A 23,091-nucleotide genomic window follows, 5' to 3' on the forward strand; every position below is an offset into this window, starting at 1 on the left:
ATTATTTTTCTTATGCTTTGCTTGCAACAAAATTTGGGAGTTGGCTTCTTTTCCATGTCAGATGCCGCCCGTGTCGCTCAATCTATCGTTCTCGATAAAAATACGTGCAATCTACTCATAATGCAAAGATTAAGTAAAACGCATCTACATGAAAAATCGCTTATGTGACGGGGATTTTACTATTTGCGTCGATGAAATCAAATGTCAAAGAAGAAAAATTTGTATATTCATAACTTTTTCGGAACTATCGATATTGAACAAAACGGTCGATAGTGCTTATAATATCAAACTATCGCTAGTCTATCACTAATTGTCCTGCCCTACTAGGTGACAAAAGAAAAACATTTGTTTATTTTTGATGCTCGCTTGCTAAAATTTAGTGAAAAAGCATTAAAAACCCTACACTGCCAAAATAATATAACATTACCGATATTAAATAAAATAAAGAGAAATAAATTAACTGGCCTTCAACCACAAACTTCAACGGCTTTGACACATTTAAGGGACACATCATCGCTACTTGGTTGATCGCGGAAGTGCATATCAAGTGATCGGGGTGCAGAAGGTGGTGGAGATAAAAACATAGCTGATAATTGCTTTGAAAAGGTAATAAAAGATTAATTAATTACTTTCAATTTGCATACATTACAGATAAATATATATTTCGAAATACAAAGAACAGTTCTAGGCCAAAACTAGCTTTGATTTTGTGTAGTTTCCTGAGGTCAAGACCAGTCGTAAATTACACAATTAAAAGTTTTTTGTAAACGATTAACGTGCAGCGCACATAACTATTATGAATCCGAAGGAAATGCAAGGTGTGTGTCATCTTAAAGTTCGCATACTATCAGACCTAAGAATAGGAAAAATTTGAGAAAACACGGAAACAACGCACTAAAATCAAACAACTGTGTCAAAGGAATGCAGATTAGGAATAAAAACCGACATTTAATCCAGAGCTTTTCTCACTAGGGTAGGCACCTTGTCGTTGGTGTCACGGCTTAGCCGAACTCCATAACGCCCGAATATGAGGCGGAGCTGTTTAGGACTAACATCTACGCCGTTCCGCCTCATAGGAGGGCGGCGGGATGTCGGTGACTAAGAACTGCCAACCCCCTATCCAGGGTGTTATGTGGACCGTGCCTATTGGACGATTTGCAGACGGGATAAATTCGACTGTATTCGAACGGAGCCTTCCCGATACCTGGCCACCTCGGGAAGTATTGATGGCCTTACCGCAGTATAATACTGGACCGCTGAGCCCGCCTTTTCGGGCAGGTGGTCGTACGACCAAGATGAACGACTCATTATCTAATTCTAATAACTGACTGAGTCGCAAACCAAGGACGACAAATACGCATTAAGCGATGCGTCTGACTCGAGGAGCGAGAGTAGTGCTCATTCAATGATCTCTGTGTTGGAGAAGCACAGAAATGAAAACGGAGTAGAAGAGTACGAAGCAGAGGAAGTCAAAGAGCTTTCTCGCGGTACCGTGCATTACTAAGGATTGTACAACGCTTGGGAGCAGTGGTCTACCCAACGGAAGTGGAGATCGAGCGCATGGAATGGGCCCATGAGGCGGTATAAGCAGGTCGAAGGCAGTTCAAAAGGTTTGCTGCGAGAAACCCTAGGTTCTGCAACCGGCACGAGGAGGAAGAAGCGTCGAATGGCAGAATGAGGCAACGTTCGGCGGAAGGCGACAACCCTGCTGTCAAGAGGCAGAAGGGCCCCGTCCCAGAGCGGCGAAGCAGGGCAGGCGCATAGACAAGACAAGTAGGCCCAACGCTGTAAGACAGATGGGCCCCAATAGCGCGAAACCTGCGATTCAGAGGGAAGTTCCAACTACGGAAGTAGGAGATAAGCCAAAGGGAGATAACGCTAAGACTCCGGTTTTCTCGGAGGTGCTAAAGGGAGTTAACGATAAAACTCCTGAGACGGTATAAAACGCAAATCCCCACGGTACCAAAAGTTAAGGTATGGATACCATGCGTGATGAAGTCGGAGGATACACTGCGACTTCTGCAGAATCAGAATCCGAACATACCGACACAGGATTGGAAGGTACTTACTGTATCTCGGCCTACGGAGGAAGGTCAGTTCTACATCTTCGAAATAAAGAAGCAGGCGGAGGATATATTGTACACGCAGCTTGGCAAAATGTCCTTTGTCACAGGCAAAATTTACATGTGACTCGGAAAAAGCATTCCCGAGGATAAAAATCCTAATACGCTAGAGATGGGGCGAAGTCGAAATGGACCTCAAAAGCCTAAGAGAAAAAAGACAGGTGGAGGTAGCTAAGGTCACCACGGAGGTGTTAGAAGAGGACCAACCGCCAAATGGTGATGGGACTCGCACAGAGGAACACCCGGTACAACAGTTACGAGAGGCTAAGGGAGGCTCGAATACTCTAAACCAAAAGGGTAAGGGGAGTACGACGACGTCACGACGAAGGTGCTGGAGGGGGACAAACAGCCCAATGGTGCTGCGAGTCCTACAAATAACCCCCAACACAGCAAAGTGGCGTCGAGCGAACTCCTCCCAACCTTTGAGTAGGGTTCGTTTGACGTGGCGCTGATCCAGGAGCCGTAGCTCTCATCGGGAGGAAAGGATTCTTGACTTAGGGAGCGCGGGTTTGGCGTTTACTACGCGCAAACGAAAGGACGGGTGCGAGCTGTAGTAATGCCCCCAGCGGGTAAGGGGTTCAGAATATACCCGCGGTAGGTATGCCTGTTGTAAGAGGCGACTAAAATACCAGATTCAAGGGGTGTGTAGCGCAACCCTTCAGGTTGCCAGCGCAATATATAGCTTCTCCAAACCCAATTGTCAACCTCACCTATCCGCGGCGAATCCTGTTTCACTAACAGACGAGGCTCTGGCGACCCCAAGCTCCTCATGGAACTTGGGGGAGGGGAGGGAGGGGATGGTCTGAAGGTTTAATGTGGCCACATAAATCGTTCCCGAGATGGTCGGGCTAGCACCTTAATGGTGCTGTGGTACCGGAGCATACCGGATCTGTATCCGGCAAAGGACCATCACATCGATAACACTCCCCAAGGCCTTCGGGGAGCAACCTTATCGCTACAACAACAACCCTCCCCACCCCAAGTTCCATGAGGAGCTTGTGGTCGCCAGAGCCTCGTCTGTTAGTAAAACAGGATTCGCCGCGGATAGGTGAGGTTGACAATTGGGTTCGGAGAAGCTATATATTGCGCTGGCAACCTGAAGGGTTGCGTTACACATCCCCTTGAATCTGGTATTTTAGTCGCCTGTTACGACAGGCATACCTACCGCGGGTATATTCTGATCCCCTAACTCGATGGAGTGCAAAAGGCGAGTACAGAAGGAAGGGTGCAAAGGGCGGTTGGTCATAGGCGCAGATGCAAATGCGCACCACAATGCGTGCGGAGGAGCAGATACGAACGAGAGAGGCGAATCTCTATTTTGTTACATCCTGCAAACCAATTTGCAGATAGCCAACAGGGGAAATGTCCCTACATACATTGGTCCAACATCCAGCAATGTTCTGGATATTACATTGAGCTCCGAGCATGATATATCAAGCTATGATTGGATGGTTCTTGATAGACCATCCTTCTCCGACCATGCATTTATCAGCTTCAGCATCCCCCTAAAGGGGGTAGAAAAGGGAGGAACGTTTAGAAACCGTAGGTCAACGAACTGGACTAAATTCCAGAAACAGGTAGAAACAAAACTGGCACAACCCAAACAGGTTGCCAATGTAGACGAACTGCAGGAGTCCAATGAATTCCTAACAAGGACGCTTATGACTGCGTATACCAAAGCTTGCGCTCTAAGAAGATTCAGAGGAAAAGCAAAGCCGCCATGGTGGAGCAATGAGCTGAGTCTTCTCAGAAGACAGGTAAAAGAAATGTTTAAGCTCGCAAAGGCCGCGGAAAGCGAAGCGTGTCGGGACGAGTACAGGGTTCTACTGAGGATCTACAAGCGTGAAATTTCCAGGGCGAAGAGAATCTCATGGAAAAGTTTCTGTACGGACATAGAGTGCTCCAGCGAAACAGCACGGTTGAAAAAAGTCCTAGCAAGCGGAAACATAGTCCAGGGACTAATAAAGAAAGATAAAGGGGAACGGGGTCACGTGATAGTGCGAAATTCCTTGAGGTGCTTTTCGACACACATTTACCATCGGCAGACGGCTCAGAAGAGCCAGCAGCCATCAGTCAGACTTCGATCACGGAGCGGATAGTGCCGGGCTTGATGGCCTCGCGAAACCTGGCATTATCACCGACTAAATCCTCCGCGACCTTATTTACAACATGGACGTCCCAAATGTCGACCATCTTGAATATTCACGTCGATGGCACTACGCTACCGACTGTCCTACACCCCAAAATCTTGGGTGTGACGTTTGATCAGGATCTACATTTTGGTGAGCATACAGCCGCAATTGTACCGAAAATCCAGAGCCGTAATAAAATCCTCAAATCCTTTGCTGGCAGTACTTGGGGAAAAGAGAAAGAAACGCTCATTGCCACATACAAAGCAATTGGCCAACCGATTGCATGCTACGCGTCCTATATATGGTCGCCAAGCCTAAAAACTAGTCACTGGAAGAAGCTACAGCCTGCCAAAATACTGCTCTGAGAATCGCCACGGGCTGTCTCCTTATGTCCCCAGAACACCATCTATCATCTGATTGATGAGCCAACACCGCCTAGGTGCTTAAGGAGTCATCTCCGTAAGCATTATGAGGAAATACGGCACTTGAGAACTCAGCAGTATGACGCTTCCCAAGGCAGTCGGTTCTATGTACCGGAGCGACTCGGGATTTTTCCCGACCAAGGACTGTCATTTCAGTGTGACCCCATCTAATTTGTTTCGTCCCTCCCACAAATTGTCATCCTCCCATCAGCTCCTTGCAGCAGGACTGCTCCATATTCTCTTACTCCGGGAAGGCATCGAATCCAATCCGGGTCCGTCTCCTGACCCCGGTCCTGAGAAATGGTTTTGCTGCATCTGCCGGAAAAGAATCTTTTTAGGACGGTCATACTCTGTTCAGTGTGTCTCGTGCAAGGGATGGTTGCATCGGACAGGTTGTTCTGGGCTTGATCCCAAAACCCGACGTCCACGTAACTTTTATAAATCTTTTGTGGCTCCTTGCTTTTCACGCCCTAGGGCGTCCCGTAGTCTACGCCTTAGCGCCCCCCCAATACCTTCCAGCAGCCCCGCTGCTCAGCAAGCCACAACAAGTACCCGCTGCTGCTCGCGCCCCACGGCGCCAACAACTCAAACAGCTGATACCACTCATAACTACTACCTTCGTAGTAGAGTTGGTAGCAATGCTGAGCATAAGCCCCTGCCCCCGTCTTCTCCCCCCCCCCCCCCCCCCCCCTCTTTTCCGGCGGCAATCGTGCAGGTCAGGGAAACAGACTCTTAGTCCCTACCTCCGTTTGCACCGTCTGCCAGCACAGAATATATAGGTTTGCGACATCCGCCCAATGCAGCTCCAGCCTTGGGTGGTGCCACTTTCCCAGATGTTCTGGTCTCCGCGACGGCAACCCCCCGACGGGTTTCATCGCGCCATGTTGCCAGGTCGCAAACCCAAATCATCCGGGTACCCCAATGCTTGCCCAAGGACGCCCAGTCCCAGGGCCACAACAGCAATTGCGTCCTGGCCTTCCACAACCCAGGCGTAGTCACCCGTCACTTACCCCCAGAGTGGCGACGTCTCCCCTTATGCACTTCAGAATCCTGCAGTTAAACTGTAATGGACTAACTGGGAAGATTACGGAGATAGTCGATTTCATGAAGCGGCACAACATCCGCATTGCTGCGATTCAAGAGACTAAACTCACAGCAAGATCTGCATTGCAGACCTGCTCTGGGTATAACGTCCACAGGAAAACCGCGAGAGCGGAAATGGAGGCGGTCTCGCGTTTATCATTGTAGAGTTATCTACTTATAACAAATATACTTGTTATATTTTAAATTTATTCTTATTATATTAGTTATTTTTTATTATCAAAAAATGAAAATATTTCAGTCATCAAATATATCTTTTAAAGTAATATCAACATTCAAGTTGATATTTAAAAAATCTTTTATTTTGATTTTAAGTATAAAAATTTATTTTTGTTTATTTTTGAGTTTAGATATTTTCCAAAACTAATTAAAATTTTCTTTTTTTGAAGTTATTCAAAATTTTAAGTTAACACGAAAACTCAATTAAAATTATTTTAAAAATTAAAGTAAAGAGTACAAAGTAGTTAACACTATATTTACTATGTAGAGTTATCTACTATCATACACCACTCTGTGCAATATTATATATTTGATCCTGGCATCGACCGCAGGGACAATGTCTTAGAACGTCAAGGCCTATCTGTCCGGTCAGGCGATGCAAACCTAGAAATCATCAACATCTACATCCCTCCTGCCACCTGTTGCCCAGTGGATACCGCCCTAATATCAGGGCCTTACTCACTGGCAACAATCGCATTATCTTAGGTGATTTCAATGCCCATCATGATCTATGGCATTCAAACTTGCGGGCGGACAGTAGGGGTGAGATGTTGGCGGATCAAATAGAAGAAACGACGTTCTGCACAATAAACGGAGACGCCCCCACACCCCCCAGCGGGTTAGGGGGGTCAGAATATACCCGCGGTAGGTATGCCTGTTGTAAGAGGCGACTAAAATACCAGATTCAAGGGGCTGTGTAGCGCAACCCTGCAGGCTGTATCCGGCAAAGGACCATCACATCGATAACACTCCCCAAAGCCTTCGTGGAGCAACCTTATCGCTACAACAACAACAACAACAACGCCCCCACACGTATGGTAGGAAGCTGTCACAGCTCGCCAGATATCTCAATCGTGAGCGCAGAACTCGTAAACTGCGTCAACTGGCAGCCGATGGTAACATTGGCATCCGACCACCTGCCCATACTTATTTCGCTTGAGCGTACCGCCGACTTCATCGTCACTGAAAAACGCACTTTCATAAACTTCAAAAAAAGAGAGTGGGAAGAATATAAATCCTTTACAGACAGCCGCTTTGCTGCCCTCCCTATCCCGACTGATGCCCGCCGAGGGGAGCGTGCCTTCCGTAAGGTCATTAAATCCGCCTAGGCACATTTCATTCCCGCCGGGAGAATTCCCGAAATCCGGCCCCACTTCCCGGCGGAGGCCGCAAACTTAGCGAGAACGTGACCTTATAAGACAGCTTGATCCAGGCGACCCTCAAATAAGGGATATAAACCAACGCATCAGATTGCTTGTGGACGAACACAAGCGGGCGAAATGGGAAGAGCACCTAAGAGGCTGTAACCTCTCTACCGGTGTAGGTAAACTTTGGTCCACCGTAAAGTCCCTATCGAATCCGACTAAGCACAAAGACAAAGTTTCCATCGCCTTTGGCGATAAGGTGCTGTCGGATGCGAAAAAATGCGCGAGCGCTTTCTGCCGACAATATATAATGCATCCTACGGTCGACAAAGATAGACGGAGAGCCAATAGACACGCACATAAACACAAACTCAGCGCGTCACCAATTACCATCACCGCTAGAGAGGTTGAGGACGCCATTGGTCGCGCTAAACCATCCAAAGCAGTGGGCCCAGACGGCATAGCCATGCCGATGCTTAAAAACCTAGGGAAAGAGGGTTTCAAATATTTAGCGCATGTCTTCAACCTGTCTCTTTCCACCTTTGTCATACCTGAGAAATGGAAAATGGCCAAGGTGGTCCCGCTACTAAAGCCTGGGAAACCAGCTAACGTAGGTGAGTCATATCGTCCGATATCTCTCCTATCGCCAGTGGCAAAGACGCTTGAAGCCATTTTGCTCCCTTATTTCCAAGCACATTTGCAGCTAGCCCTCATCAGCATGGCTTCAGAAAACTCCATAGCACTACCTCCGCGCTAAATGTCATTAGCACCCAGATAAATTGCGGTGTGAATCAATATCCCCACCATAGAACAGTACTCGTAGCGTTAGACCTATCAAAAGCTTTTGATACGGCCAACCATGGCTCGTTACTGCAAGACCTGGAAGGGTCCACCCTTCCCCCATGTCTTAAAAGGTGGACCGCAAATTATCTGGGTGGTCGGCAGGCATCGGTGCAATTCAGAAACGAAACATCAAAACAAAGGAGAATTAAACAAGGGGTGCCACAGGGTGGTGTCCTATCCCCGCTTTTGTTTAATTTCTACATATCTAAGCTGCCTTCACCACCGGAAGGAGTCACAATCGTTTCCTACGTCGATGACTGCACAATAATGGCCACAGGCCCAGGCCCAAAGATCGATGAGCTATGCAATAAAATAAACGGCTATCTCCCTGATCTCTCCAGTTTTTTCGCCTCGCGAAACCTGGCATTGTCACCGACTAAATCTTCCGCGACCTTGTTTACAACATGGACGCCCCAAATGTCGACCATATTGAACATCCACGTCGATGGCACTACGCTACCGACTGTCCTACACCCCAAAATCTTGGGTGTGACGTTTGATCAGGATCTACATTTTGGTGCGCACGCAACCGCAATTGTTCCAAGAATTCAGAGCCGTAATAAAATCCTCAAATCCCTTGCTGGCAGTACCTGGGGAAAAGATAAAGAAACGCTCTTGACCACATACAAAGCAATTAGCCAGCCGATTACGTGCTACGCGTCACCCATATGGTCGCCAAGCCTAAAAACCACCCATTGGAAGAAACTACAGGCCTGCCAAAATACTGCTCTCAGAATCGCCACGGGCTGTCTTCTTATGTCCCCAGAACACCATCTGCATAATGAGGCGAGAATACTCCCCATCAGGGAGAGAAATGAGATGCTGACCAAACAGTTTCTGTTGAATACCCAGAAACCTGGGCATCCCAACAGACATCTGATTGACGAACCAGCACCGCCTAGGGGCCTAAGGAGTCATCTCCGTAAGCATTTTGAGGAAATACGGCACCTGAGAACCCAGCCGTATGAAGCGGAAAAACACAAGCAGGTCCTTGGTGAACTCCATAGACAGGCGTCGGACCTTTATGTCGGGAATTGCCCGGTGAATCCAGTACTTGAAGAAAAATATCCAGAACTCGCAGAGGAGGAACGCATACTCCCCAGGGAAACGCGTGTCACTCTTGCTCAACTTCGTTCTGGATACTGTAACAGGTTAAACTCTTACCTATCCAGAATCAACCCCGACATACAAAATGTATGCCCTGCTTGCAACGTGTCCCCACATGACACCAACCATCTCTTTAATTGTAATGTGGAACCAACGCCTCTAACACCCCTTTCCTTATGGTCCACCCCTGTTGAAACGGCAAGTTTCCTTGGACTCCCGTTAGAGGATATTGATGACAATTTGTGATCGGTCGCGGCTATTAGGTGGGGCGAGCATTGCTACAACAACAACAACAACAAAAAGCGGACGAACCAGCTAAAAAGGGTGCATCCCTTGAAGCTTGCTCCGTAGACGTCCCAATTAGACTGGGCGAGATTAAGCGAAGGCGAGAGGTGCACATGATCGACCAAGCGGGAAAGGCGTGGGTTCAAGCGCGGGGCTGTAAAGTGTCGAATATTATGTGTAGGTCTTACAACCTTAGACTAACAAAGTTGCTTCTATCATTACTGACTGGACACTGCCTTCTGGCGTCACATGCCTTTAAATGTAGGAAATGCGGGTTGGAGAAGGAAACGATCGAGCACGTTCTGTGCTCGTGCCATGCACTTGCCAGGCTAAGACTCCAGCTAAGGAGTGATACAGATCTAGAAGCAGCAAGTGGCTTAAGTCCTAGGAAGCTTTTAGTATTTGCCAAGAGGGCGGAGTTATTTTATAACATAGGTCCTGGTTTTGGATAGGGTTCTTCAGTTTGGTCGTTAAAACAAACTTCTGGTAACACTACGGACTCAATCAGTCTGTGTGAGGTCCTCATGGACCGGCCAGTTCAACCTAACCTAACCTAATCCAGAGCTATCAAACGATCGCTTGGGACCCTCAGACTAAAATTACAAACGTTGAAGTAGCATACTGCGGGGCTAAGATTCATGTGCCTCTTCATAGCAAACTATGCTATTAAGAATAATGTGACGGTTATTTGACTGGGCGGATATTACCACCATTCACAAAAGGAAACCCAGACTGAAACATAAACTAACCAAGTTAAATCAAGAATGATCCTTTTAAGCTTGTATATTATTTTTATCTACTTCTATAAATCACAATACTTTCTCTATGCTATCATGTCAAGCCAAATCCTACAGTTTGGTTTTTTATTTTATTTTAGTATACAGCGATGACTCCTACGAAACCTCGAAAACAGCCAACTGCCATTTCGCGTATGAAGCAAGATTATATGCGTCTAAAGCGTGATCCATTGCCTTACATTACAGCGGAGCCTTTGCCAAACAACTTACTTGAGTGGCATTATGTTGTAAAAGGTCCAGCCAACACACCATACTTTGGCGGCTACTACCACGGAACATTGCTTTTCCCTCGAGAGTTTCCTTTTAAACCTCCTTCAATTTACATGTTAACTCCTAATGGACGCTTCAAGACTAATACACGCCTTTGTCTTAGTATATCAGGTTAGCTTGGTTGTTATTAAGTTGATCCTCCTTATTTATTTATATTATTTTTCTTCTATAGATTTTCATCCAGATACTTGGAATCCAACTTGGTGTGTTGGTACTATTTTGACTGGTTTACTTAGCTTTATGGTAAATTTGTTTATTTTCTGGAATAAGATATACATATATTATATCTTAAATTATTTATAGCTTGAAACGACACCCACACTCGGTTCAATTGAGACAACGACTTATGAAAAACAGAATTATGCTAGAAAGTCATTGGAATATAATTTAAAAGATCCTTTGTTTCGGGAATTGTTTCCCGAAGTATGCGAGGATATCAACAAGCTATTGGACGATGAAAGGCACAAACAAGCTCTCTTAAATGGTGCTGCCATACAAAAAAGCGGTACTAATGGTCTACCTGTATTAAGTAATGGTTCTTGTGCTAATGAATCAGTTGTCGATACGGTAGCAAACTCAGCAGCTGCTAGCGCAAACAAAGGAAGGTCTTTGATAAATTGGTCAGCAATATATTCAAACTTGGTTATTGGTATAAGTTTTTCGATTTTTGCGTTAATAGTTAATTATGTGATTAAAAATCTAAATCAGGAATAAAGTTAATTTTGAAGTGAAACTTGTTACTTGTACCTTCATATTTATAAAATCATAAAACATAGTACATATAAGTACGGTAATAGTCTAGTTGAGGGGTCGACTGCTAATACGCTACCAAAAATATCGAGTGGGGTGTCAAAAGACGCGTATTAATCTCGAGAAAAATAATCCGAAGGCGGAAAAGAAAAATTTTATCTCTGTCCGGAGATATTTGCAGTTGAAGTTGGCGATTTCCATGTGGTTGTTGTTGTGTTAGTGCCCACAAAAAAATTTGTGCATCACCGTGGCGGTAGCCACGGTTATACCACACACCCGGACTTGGCATGGCGTAGCTCAGTGTTTATTTTTTATAAGCGCGGCCGAAGGCCGCCAACGCAGAAAGGTGTTCTGCGCAAAATTCTATGGATCCGACCCCCGGTTTCGGAGGTACCCGCGGGTCCTTTTTCGGTTTTTTGTTAATATCTTTTGAACGCGTTAAAATTTTTATTTTCCGCCTTCGGATTATTAATACTGATATCAAGACGCGTCGTTCGACACTTCTCTCGATATTTTTGGTAGTGTATTAGCAGTCGACCCCTCAACTAGACTATTACCATAAGTACATTTGTATATTCTAAAAAAGTACAAAGTTTTCAAAATTCAGTTAAATAATCGTGCTACCTGTGAATCAGCCATGGTTCAACTCATTGTGAATGATACTAAGTGTGAAAAACGCTAAAAAGTAGCCATATTGAACATCCCGTCAGGCAGTTGACACAATGTGCATAAGCTTGTGTTACGCGAATCTATATGAAAATCATTGGGTCACGGCCTTAAAGGAACACTAAAACGACGTTTTTGGGGGCTTATGGGGAACCTCGCATCGCACATGAACGCATGAATAATTTTTTTTATCGATTTGTGCCGTGGTGAATTTCACCATATCTAAGTTATGGCGGGCTTACATTTTAAAGGGCCAATTAATTGTGACTTATCCATAACCAGATAAAACAGCTGATCGAACCAACCTTATGGAATTGATTTAGGGCCAATTAATGATGACTTATCCATAACCAGATAAAACAGCGGATCCAACCTAATTAAACTTCCTTAACCCTAACGCCATAGTCGTAGCCATACCCATATACATAACTATCTCCAATGTGATCGATTAATGTTGCCTTAACCTAAAAATCGCGAAAATTTCATAAAAATGAAGAAAACGCAAAAAATTACAAACACATTGCACAAAAAATAAGTTTCTTAGTCATAGCGTATCCAAAACAATGAATAAAATCTACAAAAAGTTATTAAATTCACGAACTCAAATATTTTTAGGTTATGGATATGGCGAGTATATCAACATTCAAGTTGATATTTTAAAAAATCTTTTATTTTGGTTTGAAATATAAAATTTATTTTTGTTTATTTTTGAGTTTAAATATTTTCCAACTAATTAGAATTTTCTTTTTTTGAAGTTATTCAAAATTTTAAGTTAACACGAAAACTCAATTAAAATTATTTTAAAAATTAAAGTAAAGAGTACAAAGTAGTTAACACTATATTTACTCCTTTATTTTTGTTTATTTTTGAGTTTAAATATTTTCCAACTAATTAGAATTTTCTTTTTTTGAAGTTATTCAAAATTTTAAGTTAACACGAAAACTCAATTAAAATTATTTTAAAAATTAAAGTTAAGAGTACAAAGTAGTTAACACTATAGCGAGAAACCAATTGGTTAGCTATGGTATGGTTATGACGTTAGCGTTATGGTATGTCAACATTAATCGATTACATTGATTTCCATAAGGTAGGTTCGATCAGCTGTTGTATCTGGTTGTGGTTTTATGGTTATAAGTCACCATTAATTGGCCCTTAATTTGTAGACACGAAACAGTGGATTTTGTTTACCCAACAAACATGAAAAAAAATTCTCCAGCGAATTATATACCTAGTTCGGGAAGTGATATCCAATATCATTACTTAATTATTCTTAAACCAGATAGTTCTCGAGCTGATATCCAACTTCATTCTCCAATCACTACCAACCTTTGAGAAGTTTTGTAAAATTAAAAGTTTTCGAATTGATCTCCAACGACATTAATATTTTCCAATTAAAAATAAAAATAAATGTAAGGAGCGATTAGATAGATAGATTTTTATAATCCTAATTTCAAGAGATTTTGAGAAATGTACAGTTCACAATGTATTGTAGCATTACCAAATGCACCTCTCTGCCAATGCATTTTTTATGCATATATAAATATCGATCGCACACGTTCAAATTACATCGACCCACATAAATTATGGTGAACTCTAACAACACATGGTACAATTACCAGGTAGAAGCATAAGCGAAAATGCAACCCTCCCGTGTATTTTGTTGTTGCCGCTCGAACATAAACTGTCAATCGGTGTTTCAATTTCCACTGTCAAAAGTGATGTATGAAGAGATATGACACTATTTTTCCGTCAAAACAAAAAAAAAAAAAAAAAAAAAAAAACAACATGCTGGAAAAAAAGAAAACCAACAAGGAAATATTGGTTTTCTGATAAACAGACTTATTTAACGCAAAGGAAAGGTAATGAGCTGTTTCTTTATTCTTAGTCTTGTTTTATTCACTTTTTGTCATTTTGCAGATATCAATGAGATAATAATAACATTTATTATACGTGCCACACTGACAAGAGTGTGACCGTCCTAGAAATATTTTTTTCCGGCAAACGCAGCAAAACTTTCTCTGAACCGGGATGAAGTACAGGTTCCGTATTGGGTTCGATAAATTCCCGGAGCAGGAGAATATGGTGCAGTCCCGCTGCAAGGAGGTTATTTTATTATAAGGGAGCACTGGAGCTGGCTAAAAGAGATGGTAAGAACTAAACTAAACTCAAAGGCATTATAACACATTATAACATTCACAACAAGTTCCATATTTAAAGCATTAATTAAACTACATATCGCCTCTTCAACAGAATGGGCTGTCATCCAACGCGTTGCAATGAATTCAACGAGAACCCAGAAAAATAGTGTGGCACTTTAGAGGAGGCGGAAAAAGTTATTACAATATATAAATATGCACTTTCCATTGACTTAAATGGTTGCTCCCAAAAAGACTGAGAATAATTCAGAAGTAGTGAAAAGATTGCCGAATGAACACATAATGTTGTAGACCGATTGTCCTTGGTGTGGTATACGTCTATGGACTATAAATGCCTTATAAAGTGTGTAAACGTATAAATTTATCTAGTGCGTAAACGAGCTGTCAAATTTTGTATGAAAAATCATTTACACAATTTGTATACATTTACGCGCATATTTCATTGTGTAAACGCGGTAAACTCAAAGGAATGCAACCTTGCAGACATTACAGCAGGCATTTTCATCAGAAATTCCAACATCAGCAAGTAAAGGCGTTTTAGTTTTGATTTTTCACTTAATCTTGGCATTTTTTAATTTGTATAACAATCAAAAAAATTTTGTATGATTTAATCGGGGATTGCCCGTATTGCTTTTTTTTTTAAATATATGAAAACATTTATTTGAAGCAATTTTTTAATTTTTTATAATTTATTTAATAATTTGGGGAAAATTTAAACAACGTGACATCAGGACGGACAAGGAGACAGCTGTTTCGATTATACCTTGTAAATCTCTTCAAAGCCGCACTCCTACGATAGTTGAAATGGTTATAAGCGCATTCAGCTACGTCATGCCTTAGTTGTTGTAAAGTTTTTCCCAATTGCCTTCTTTTTGCATATTTTAATCTTTTACACTTTGCATACTTCGTATGCAATTATATGTTAAAGCTATGCTTGGTACGGCGGTTTTCAAAGAAACTTTGGTTTTGTTGCTGTTTCTGTTCTATTTATAGAACTACAACGAATTAACCAATTTCGTCTGTTTGTATGATTAAATCGGGGATTGCCCGTATTGCTTTTTTTTTTTTTAATATATGAAAACATCTATTTGAAGCAATTTTTTAATTTTTTATAATTAATTTAATAATTTGGGGAAAATTTAAACAACGTGACATCAGGACGGACAAGGCGACAGCTGTTTCGATTAAACCTTGTAAATCTCTTCAAAGCCTTTTCTCCCGGGAGTGGGAGTCGAACCCGCACTCCTACGATAGTTGAAATGGTGATAAGCGCATTTAGCTACGTCATGCCTTAGTTGTTGTAGCAATACGGGCAATCCCCGATTAAATCATACAAACAGACGAAATTAGTTAATTCGTTGTAGTTCTATAAATAGAACAAGAACAGCAACAAAACCAAAGTTTCTTTGAAAACCGCCGTACCAAGCATAGCTTTAACACATAATTGCATACGAAGTATGCAATGTGTAAAAGATTAAAATATGCAAAAAGAAGGCAATTGGGAAAAACTTTACAACAACTAAGGCATGACGTAGCTGAATGCGCTTATAACCATTTCAACTATCGTAGGAGTGCGGGTTCGACTCCCACTCCCGGGAGAAAAGGCTTTGAAGAGATTTACAAGGTATAATCGAAACAGCTTTCGCCTTGTCCGTCCTGATGTCACGTTGTTTAAATTTTCCCCAAATTATTAAATAAATTATAAAAAAATTTTGTTTGGCAATAATACAGCTGATAAACAATCAAGTTTATCAAGAGTATTACTAGGTGCGTTCATAGAACCGCGTGTGTAAATGGATATAATTTTACACCTTATAAGTTTATATGCTTTCATGAGTCCCCCTAATATTCAGAACCACAACAGAGAGGATAGAAATAATAAGAGACGTCAGTTCGATTTTCGATTGGCGGGTATTAGAAAATTAGCTTCTACACATTTTTAAGAAGTTTATATTAATTTATATTATGATTGTTGGAAAGATGAAGAAATGTTTAATTAATAAAATCCCTTAAAACAATCTAAAATATCTCATGCAAATGTGTAGAAGCAATTTAAAATTACCCCCCAATGGGACAAATAAATGTCACAAAAGGTGTGAACTGACGTCTCTTATTATATCAATCCTCTTTGACCACTGTACAGATGAATTTTGTGACGTTCCAATGAATCGTGATCCAGATACGGATAGAAATTTAAAATGCAAATGCAACAACAATAGCTATCATCCGGTGGCAAAATCCTGAGCCAGATAAATAATTTTGCATGTAAATGCAACAACAACGATTTGAGCCAGATAAATCCAGATAGAAGTCTGGTTCTATTTGTGAGCCAGATAATTTGTTAATTACTTCTTTTTAGGTTGGCAACGTGGCCTTTAATATACCTACTTTTTCAAAAATAGATGTCGCTGCTTAGCCTTTCGCCGTATGAGTTAAATGAAAAACAGCGGTGACATCTGCCTATCAAATTTCACGTGTTCGAAAATTTCACGACATCTGCTTCTCAAGCCTCTCAATGATCCAGAGCATTCCCGTAAGAATTGAGCGTGAACCGGAGATGTAAAACTCACTGAAAGACGGCAAATGTGAAACTTATGGATCAATCCATGGTTCAACTATATACAGGTTGGCTCATCTGTCAAGCAACAAAATATGTATGTTCAAATTGTCAAAATCTGTGTATTGGTGTTGGTGCGAATGGTATGGAATGGAAACATAAAACTTAGCAGGTTTTGTATGTGTAAGTAAAATGTTGCCAATGTGTTGGTTTCATTTTGAGTTTGCCATCTCCTTTTGACAACCACTTCGACCATGCAATGACATAAATAAAATCAGCTGATGAGATGAGCCAACCTGTACATAATTGAACCATGGATCAATCGCAAGGTTTTTCTTCTTTACAGAGTTGCATGCAATATGCTAATGACCTGAATATAATCGAAGCCGAAATATGGCCATGTTTCGTAGCAGATTATAATTTATTTATTTTGATATTGTGAAAATGCCGGATCATAGCATATACAAATGGCGACACCAAGACACATATCTGTTTACATTCGTCAACTCTATTTGACTGTGACATTGACCAACCCGCTAATCAGCATGACTGAACGTCATTAACAGTTTGTCAATGTGCCTTGTTTATTGTGAGAAATAAACACCTGGGTGATAACAGTAATGAAGAGTAATTAATCAAAACCAAGTAAGGAAGTCTAAGTTCGGGTGAAACCGAACATTACATACCCCACTGTACACTTGAAATGCTGTTGTTGTTTGTTTTGTATGCTTAATAGTGTTACAAGGCTGCGCAATTATACATATACATATGGTTCTATTCTGAACTAATTTTTCTTGGAGTTATGGCTCCAATATCAGACCACACATCAAATTTCAACATTCTAGGTGTATTATTTACTAGATAATCAGGTTTTTTGTGTTTTCCAAAATGTTATATATATAAAAAGTGGGCGTGGTTATCATACGATTTCGCTCATTTTCAACACCAAACTATTCTGGGTCCAGATAAGCTCCTGTACAAAATTTGGTGAAGATATCTCAATATTTACCCAAGTTATCGTGTTAACGGGCAGACGGACGGACGGACATGGCTCAATTAAATTTTTCGATACTGATGATTTTGATATATGAAAGTCTATATCTATCTCGATTCCTTTATACCTGTACAACCAACCGCTTTCCAATGAAAGTTTATATACTCTGCGTGCAAAGCACGCTGAGTATAATAAATTATATATATTTTATTTTATTTTCGTGAAAATATTGTAGAATGGAATCTTACATTTGAGTGCAGTTAGAGAACCAAAATTTGAGAATTAAATTTTTTCAACTTAAGTAATAGCATTTTTTGCTTTATAAAAAAATCTCTCTTTTGCTGAGTACGCTATGATTCCCGAGTTGAGCCACTGTTTCGAAACAACCCTTGTCCGCTTAAACTCAGCTTAAACTTCTGTTATAGTATACTGAAAACTGCAAATTAAGTTTAAGTGTAGTTTAACTGACAAAATGAGTTGAACTTGTACAGAAAACCGTAAGCCCCCTGATTGCATTATTTTTTTAGCAACCCTGTGAAATTCCTAACTCACCATAGTACAGAGATGAATTCAACACAAATTTTTTTTGACATATCCACAACGACAAAAAAAAAAAACAATTGGACGTTTTTAAACAAATACCACATAAAAATTGCATTTGTAGAAAAATATATTGCTAGCAAAAAAAAAAAAAAAAATGAACAATTTTTTGCCCAGACTCGGTGTTCTCAACATTTAATTGCTTTGCTTTTAAAAAAGCTGGATCACATTGCGTTTGGATCAACAAACGCGATTTCTTCAGACGGAAAGAAAAGTAGGCTCAAATAAAAAAAATTATTGGTAAATTTCTCAATTTCCTTGAAAGGTGAGTAGCAATAAGCAAGTGAATGTAGTAACTTAGTAATTAACTTATAATAGTGACAATTTATGCTTAGTAGTTACAAGGTCAATGGCAGAAATTTGTGTAGGTTTTATGTTTAAAAAGACTTGTGTAGGTCGCTTTCTCTTTACCGTTGTTGTGTGATGGATGCTTAACTTGTGTATATGTATGTTCTAGGTCCAAAGTTTGTCTTAAAGTGAAAGTAATCCTGAATTTGTTTTAACCATGTTTCCCACTACATGCTAGCACCCCAGCGGATTAGGGGGTCAGAATATAGCAGCGGTAGGTATGCCTGTCGTAACAGGCGACTAAAATACCAAAATTGTTCAAGGCGTTGTGTAACGCAATCCTTTAATGATTTGCCAGCGCAATATATAGCTTCTCCAACCCAGGTAAGGCTGACACCTATCCGTGGCGAATCCTGTTTCTTTAACAGCCCAGGCTCTGGCCACCACAAGTTCCTCATTGATCTAGGGGGTGGGAGGGCAGTATGACCTAGAAGGTTTCATGTGGTCATACCAAATCGTTCCCGAGATGGTTGGGCTAGTACCTTAATGGTGCTTGTTATCGGAACGTACCGGATCTGCATCCGGCAAAGGATTATCAACATCGATAACACTCCCCAAGGCTTTCGGGGAGTGTCCTTATCGCTACAACAGCAACAACAGATCCTTGGTCTACCTCCGGTATGAACATCGATAACAATGAAAAACCTTTGGGAAATGTATTTATTAATTTTCTGTTGTTATTGCAGTAGAGCGCAGCCTGTTAAGTTGGCAAGACCGTCCATTATAATACGGTAGTAACGGATTAAAAGGGGCTAACATAATAACAAAATAAAAAGTGGTCCTAGTGCAGTCCAGATAGTACGAAAAGGAGCTGGCGACGGAGAGTATCAGAATCACACTTACCACAATTGTTCAAGGCGTTGTGTAACGCAATCCTTTATTGAGTTGCCAGCGCAATATATAGCTTCTCCAACCAAGGTAAGGCTGACACCTATCCGTAGCGAATCCTGTTTCATTAACGGCCGAGGTTCTGGCGACCCCGAACTCCTCATGGATCTAGGGGGTGGGAGGGCGGTATGGCATGTGGTCATAATAAATCGTTCCCGAGATGGTCGGGCTTGGTACCGGAACGTACCGGATCTGCATCCGGCAAAGGACCATCAACATCGTTAAAACTCTCCAAGGCTATCGGGGAGTGTCCTTATCGCTACAACAACAACAAAAACATCAGAATCATATCCCTCAAAAGACTGCTCATACCCGCAATTCCAGAAATTGTTTTTGGATTACAAAAAATAAAAACAACAACAATGACCGTAAGAGCTATGAAATCATCGACAAACACGAGGAACCGAACAGTTCTTTGCTTCAAGTGACTGTAGATTGGTACGCTTGCAGCAAGAGAAAAGACGTGAAATTAAATTATTATATTTAAGAGAGCTTAGAGAAAAAATTTCATTGTATTTGTATGGAAGCATATTTTAGTTCAGAGCACATTAAGGATGTGAATAGAGCCTTCCTAGTATAAGCCCCTTTTTGCCTACAGAGAAAAGCTAGATTACTGTACTGCCGTCTTAACAAAGAATGTGCGTATCTACATTTTAGCTGAAATTGAAATATTGAGCACAACATGTTTGCATGTGTACTTTTCAACATATGCTGTTTTTTCATTTAAAAATTGGAGGTATCGACTAATTGATATGATCTTTCTATTTCTGCAAAAAAAAGGTGAACAATTTTATTCGTTACACGCGAAACGGTTGATACGCTCTAGCAGTATCTACAATTGCGCATGTTTATTTGTGTAGATACGCCCATTCTTTAAAAGGAAAGTAACCCTAAAAAATTACACAAGGTTCCCTATAAAAAGTTTTGATACCGGAAAGGTGCAAATTTGAAACCACTATAACTTTATATCTATTAACAATTTTGAGAGTATTTTTTCTCAACTACATTCGCATTTTCAAGACCAGTTCGCCAATGTAAATATCTAATTTGGAAAAAAGTGTTGATACCCTTATTCTTTATTAGGATGCCATTATAGGCAGTGTGGAAACACATAATTGATATGGTTGGTATATGAGAAATTAAAGCCAAAAACAAAACATAGAACAGCATATTAAGTAACTGAAGCAACTGACCACCTAAACTATTATTTTACTCATAAGAATTATTTTGCTAGTCCTAAAGCACTCGTAAAATACATGAATTTGTATATTATACAGTACCTGACTTGATTTATATTTGAAATGGCATCGACAACGAAACCGCGGAAACAGCCAACTGCTATATCACGAATGAAACAAGATTATATGCGACTGAAACGAGATCCTTTGCCGTATATAACCGCCGAACCCTTGCCAAATAACATACTTGAGTGGCACTATGTGGTAAAGGGCCCAGCAAATACACCATACTACGGTGGATACTATCATGGTACATTGGTGTTTCCACGTGAATTTCCATTCAAACCACCTTCAATTTATATGCTTACACCAAATGGACGTTTCAAAACAAATACAAGACTTTGTTTAAGCATATCAGGTATTTAATGATAATATGAAATTTGAAAACAATATTTACACAAAGCTTTCTGCTATAGATTTTCATCCAGATACATGGAATCCAACATGGTGTGTTGGCACTATACTCACAGGGTTATTAAGTTTTATGGTAAGAAATAAAATTCAGAATTTGCGCCCGTTTTATTGTAAACAGTTGAAAATCAAAAATTTTATGTTTTCACATTTTATTATACCCCAGACCTAGACTTCACTTGCAGAACGGCAATTTATATTTTTAATGCAGAATTAATTGTGAACATTGTATGAGTTCAACTCCTAATGTCACTTAACTCTGCGTTGAAACGATAACTTGCCGTACTGAAAACTGAAAGCGGGCCTTAAAAGGAGAAAAAAAAATGACCGCCATAGCTGTCTTTGATCTCATTTTTATAATGAAACTGATGGAAAAATTAATTTCGTTTGCATTTTTTAAAAAAATTTAATTTTGGGATTAATTTTGTCTACAATGCACCGTCCGACTTGTCTAAAATTTTGTTATTCCTAACCACATAAAACTATATTTTCCCTTTACAGTTAGAGACTACACCAACTTTGGGCTCCATCGAATCTACCCAATACGAGAAGCAACAATATGCCAAAAAATCACTGGCTTTCAATTTAAAAAATAAACAATTTCGTGAATTGTTTCCAGAAATATGTGACGAAATTGATAAACATTTAAAAGATGAACAGAATGCGCTGTCCAAAGTCGCAACTACTAAAAAGGGTGAATGTCGAACAGGTGAAAGCGGTAGTGAAGCAAAGAACGGAGATAGTAGTGGGCTTGAAAATAATGATGGTGATATACAAAATAAAGGAAGCGCAACAAATAGTAAATCGAATTCGCTAATTAACTGGCAATCGATATTTTCAAACTCAGTGATTTTAATAAGTTTTGCAATATTTACGTTAGTAGTAAATTACGTGATTAAAAATTTAAACCAAGAATAGGAATTCAGTAAAAATTCCCTATTAAATATTTCCACACATTATGCCCTCTACAATATAGACGCGTTAGAAAAACAAAAGAAATTGTATTTCTTTAATATATATATATATATATATATATATAAACACACACAAAATATAAATGTATCTATGTATAATTAAACATAATATTGTATTATAAATAATTATGCAACGCTAGTATATAAATTAAGCAATAAATTATAATTTGTAAATATTTATAATATTGAAAAGTTGTTTGCACTTGTAATGTCAGCAACACACACGCCACACGTACAATGTGCATATGGGTATTTATCTAAAAAATTAATAAATTGTACAGCTTTGTGAATATTGCATAATTTATTTTTGCTAATAATGCGTTTTAAATTTAAGAGACAGAACCGAATTGATAATTTGCAACATTAGAAGAAGTTTGCATCGCCTTTGGCGATAAGGTGCTGTCGGATGCGAAAAAATGCGCGAGCGCTTTCTGCCGACAATATATAATGCATCCTACGGTCGACAAAGATAGACGGAGAGCCAATAGACACGCACATAAACACAAATTCAGCGCGTCACCAATTACCATCACCGCTAGAGAGGTTGAGGACGCCATTGGTCGCGCTAAACCATCCAAAGCAGTGGGCCCAGACGGCATAGCCATGCCGATGCTTAAAAACCTAGGGAAAGAGGGTTTCAAATATTTAGCGCATGTCTTCAACCTGTCTCTTTCCACCTTTGTCATACCCGAGAAATGGAAAATGGCCAAGGTGGTCCCGCTACTAAAGCCTGGGAAACCAGCTAACGTGGGTGAGTCATATCGTCCGATATCTCTCCTATCGCCAGTGGCAAAGTCGTTGAAGCCATTTTGCTCCCTTATTTCCAAGCACATTTGCAGCTAGCCCCTCATCAGCATGGCTTCAGAAAACTCCATAGCACTACCTCCGCGCTAAATGTCATTGGCACCCAGATAAATTGCGGTTTGAATCAATACCCCCACCATAGAACAGTACTCGTAGCGCTAGACCTATCAAAAGCTTTTGATACGGTCAACCATGGCTCGTTACTGCAAGACCTGGAAGGGTCTACCCTTCCTCCATGTCTTAAAAGGTGGACCGCAAATT

General features: G+C 40.6%; 2 protein-coding genes and 1 long non-coding RNA gene across 4 annotated transcripts; all 3 read left to right on the forward strand.

Moving 5' to 3' along the window:
• The first annotated feature begins 265 nt into the window (after positions 1-265).
• Positions 266-11,177, forward strand: LOC137245389 (ubiquitin-conjugating enzyme E2 J2-like). The gene is made up of 4 exons (XM_067775970.1): positions 266-606; positions 10,255-10,555; positions 10,617-10,687; positions 10,748-11,177. The coding sequence occupies exons 2-4, from the start codon at positions 10,264-10,266 to the stop codon at positions 11,156-11,158; spliced, it is 774 nt and encodes a 257-aa protein (XP_067632071.1). The 5' UTR covers positions 266-606; positions 10,255-10,263; the 3' UTR covers positions 11,159-11,177.
• A 2,392-nt stretch (positions 11,178-13,569) lies between these two features.
• Positions 13,570-14,339, forward strand: LOC137245391 (uncharacterized). Its single transcript, XR_010951315.1, has 3 exons — positions 13,570-13,719; positions 13,778-14,007; positions 14,111-14,339. It is a non-coding gene; the product is annotated as an uncharacterized lncRNA (long non-coding RNA).
• A 3,813-nt stretch (positions 14,340-18,152) lies between these two features.
• Positions 18,153-22,326, forward strand: LOC137245393 (ubiquitin-conjugating enzyme E2 J2-like). Of its 2 annotated transcripts, none has more exons than XM_067776001.1 (4): positions 18,153-18,432; positions 20,638-20,999; positions 21,058-21,128; positions 21,554-22,326. In XM_067776001.1, exons 2-4 carry the CDS (start codon positions 20,705-20,707, stop codon positions 21,968-21,970), a joined length of 783 nt encoding a protein of 260 aa, XP_067632102.1. In that variant the 5' UTR covers positions 18,153-18,432; positions 20,638-20,704; the 3' UTR covers positions 21,971-22,326. The 2 variants fall into 2 exon arrangements, with proteins under 2 accessions (XP_067632102.1, XP_067632094.1); XM_067775993.1 differs by having other exon boundaries at positions 20,681-20,999.
• The last annotated feature ends 765 nt before the right edge of the window (positions 22,327-23,091 follow it).

The sequence above is a fragment of the Eurosta solidaginis genome, chromosome 1, assembly GCF_040869045.1.
Source record: "Eurosta solidaginis isolate ZX-2024a chromosome 1, ASM4086904v1, whole genome shotgun sequence".
In the NCBI taxonomy this organism is placed as follows: Eukaryota; Metazoa; Arthropoda; class Insecta; order Diptera; family Tephritidae; genus Eurosta; species Eurosta solidaginis.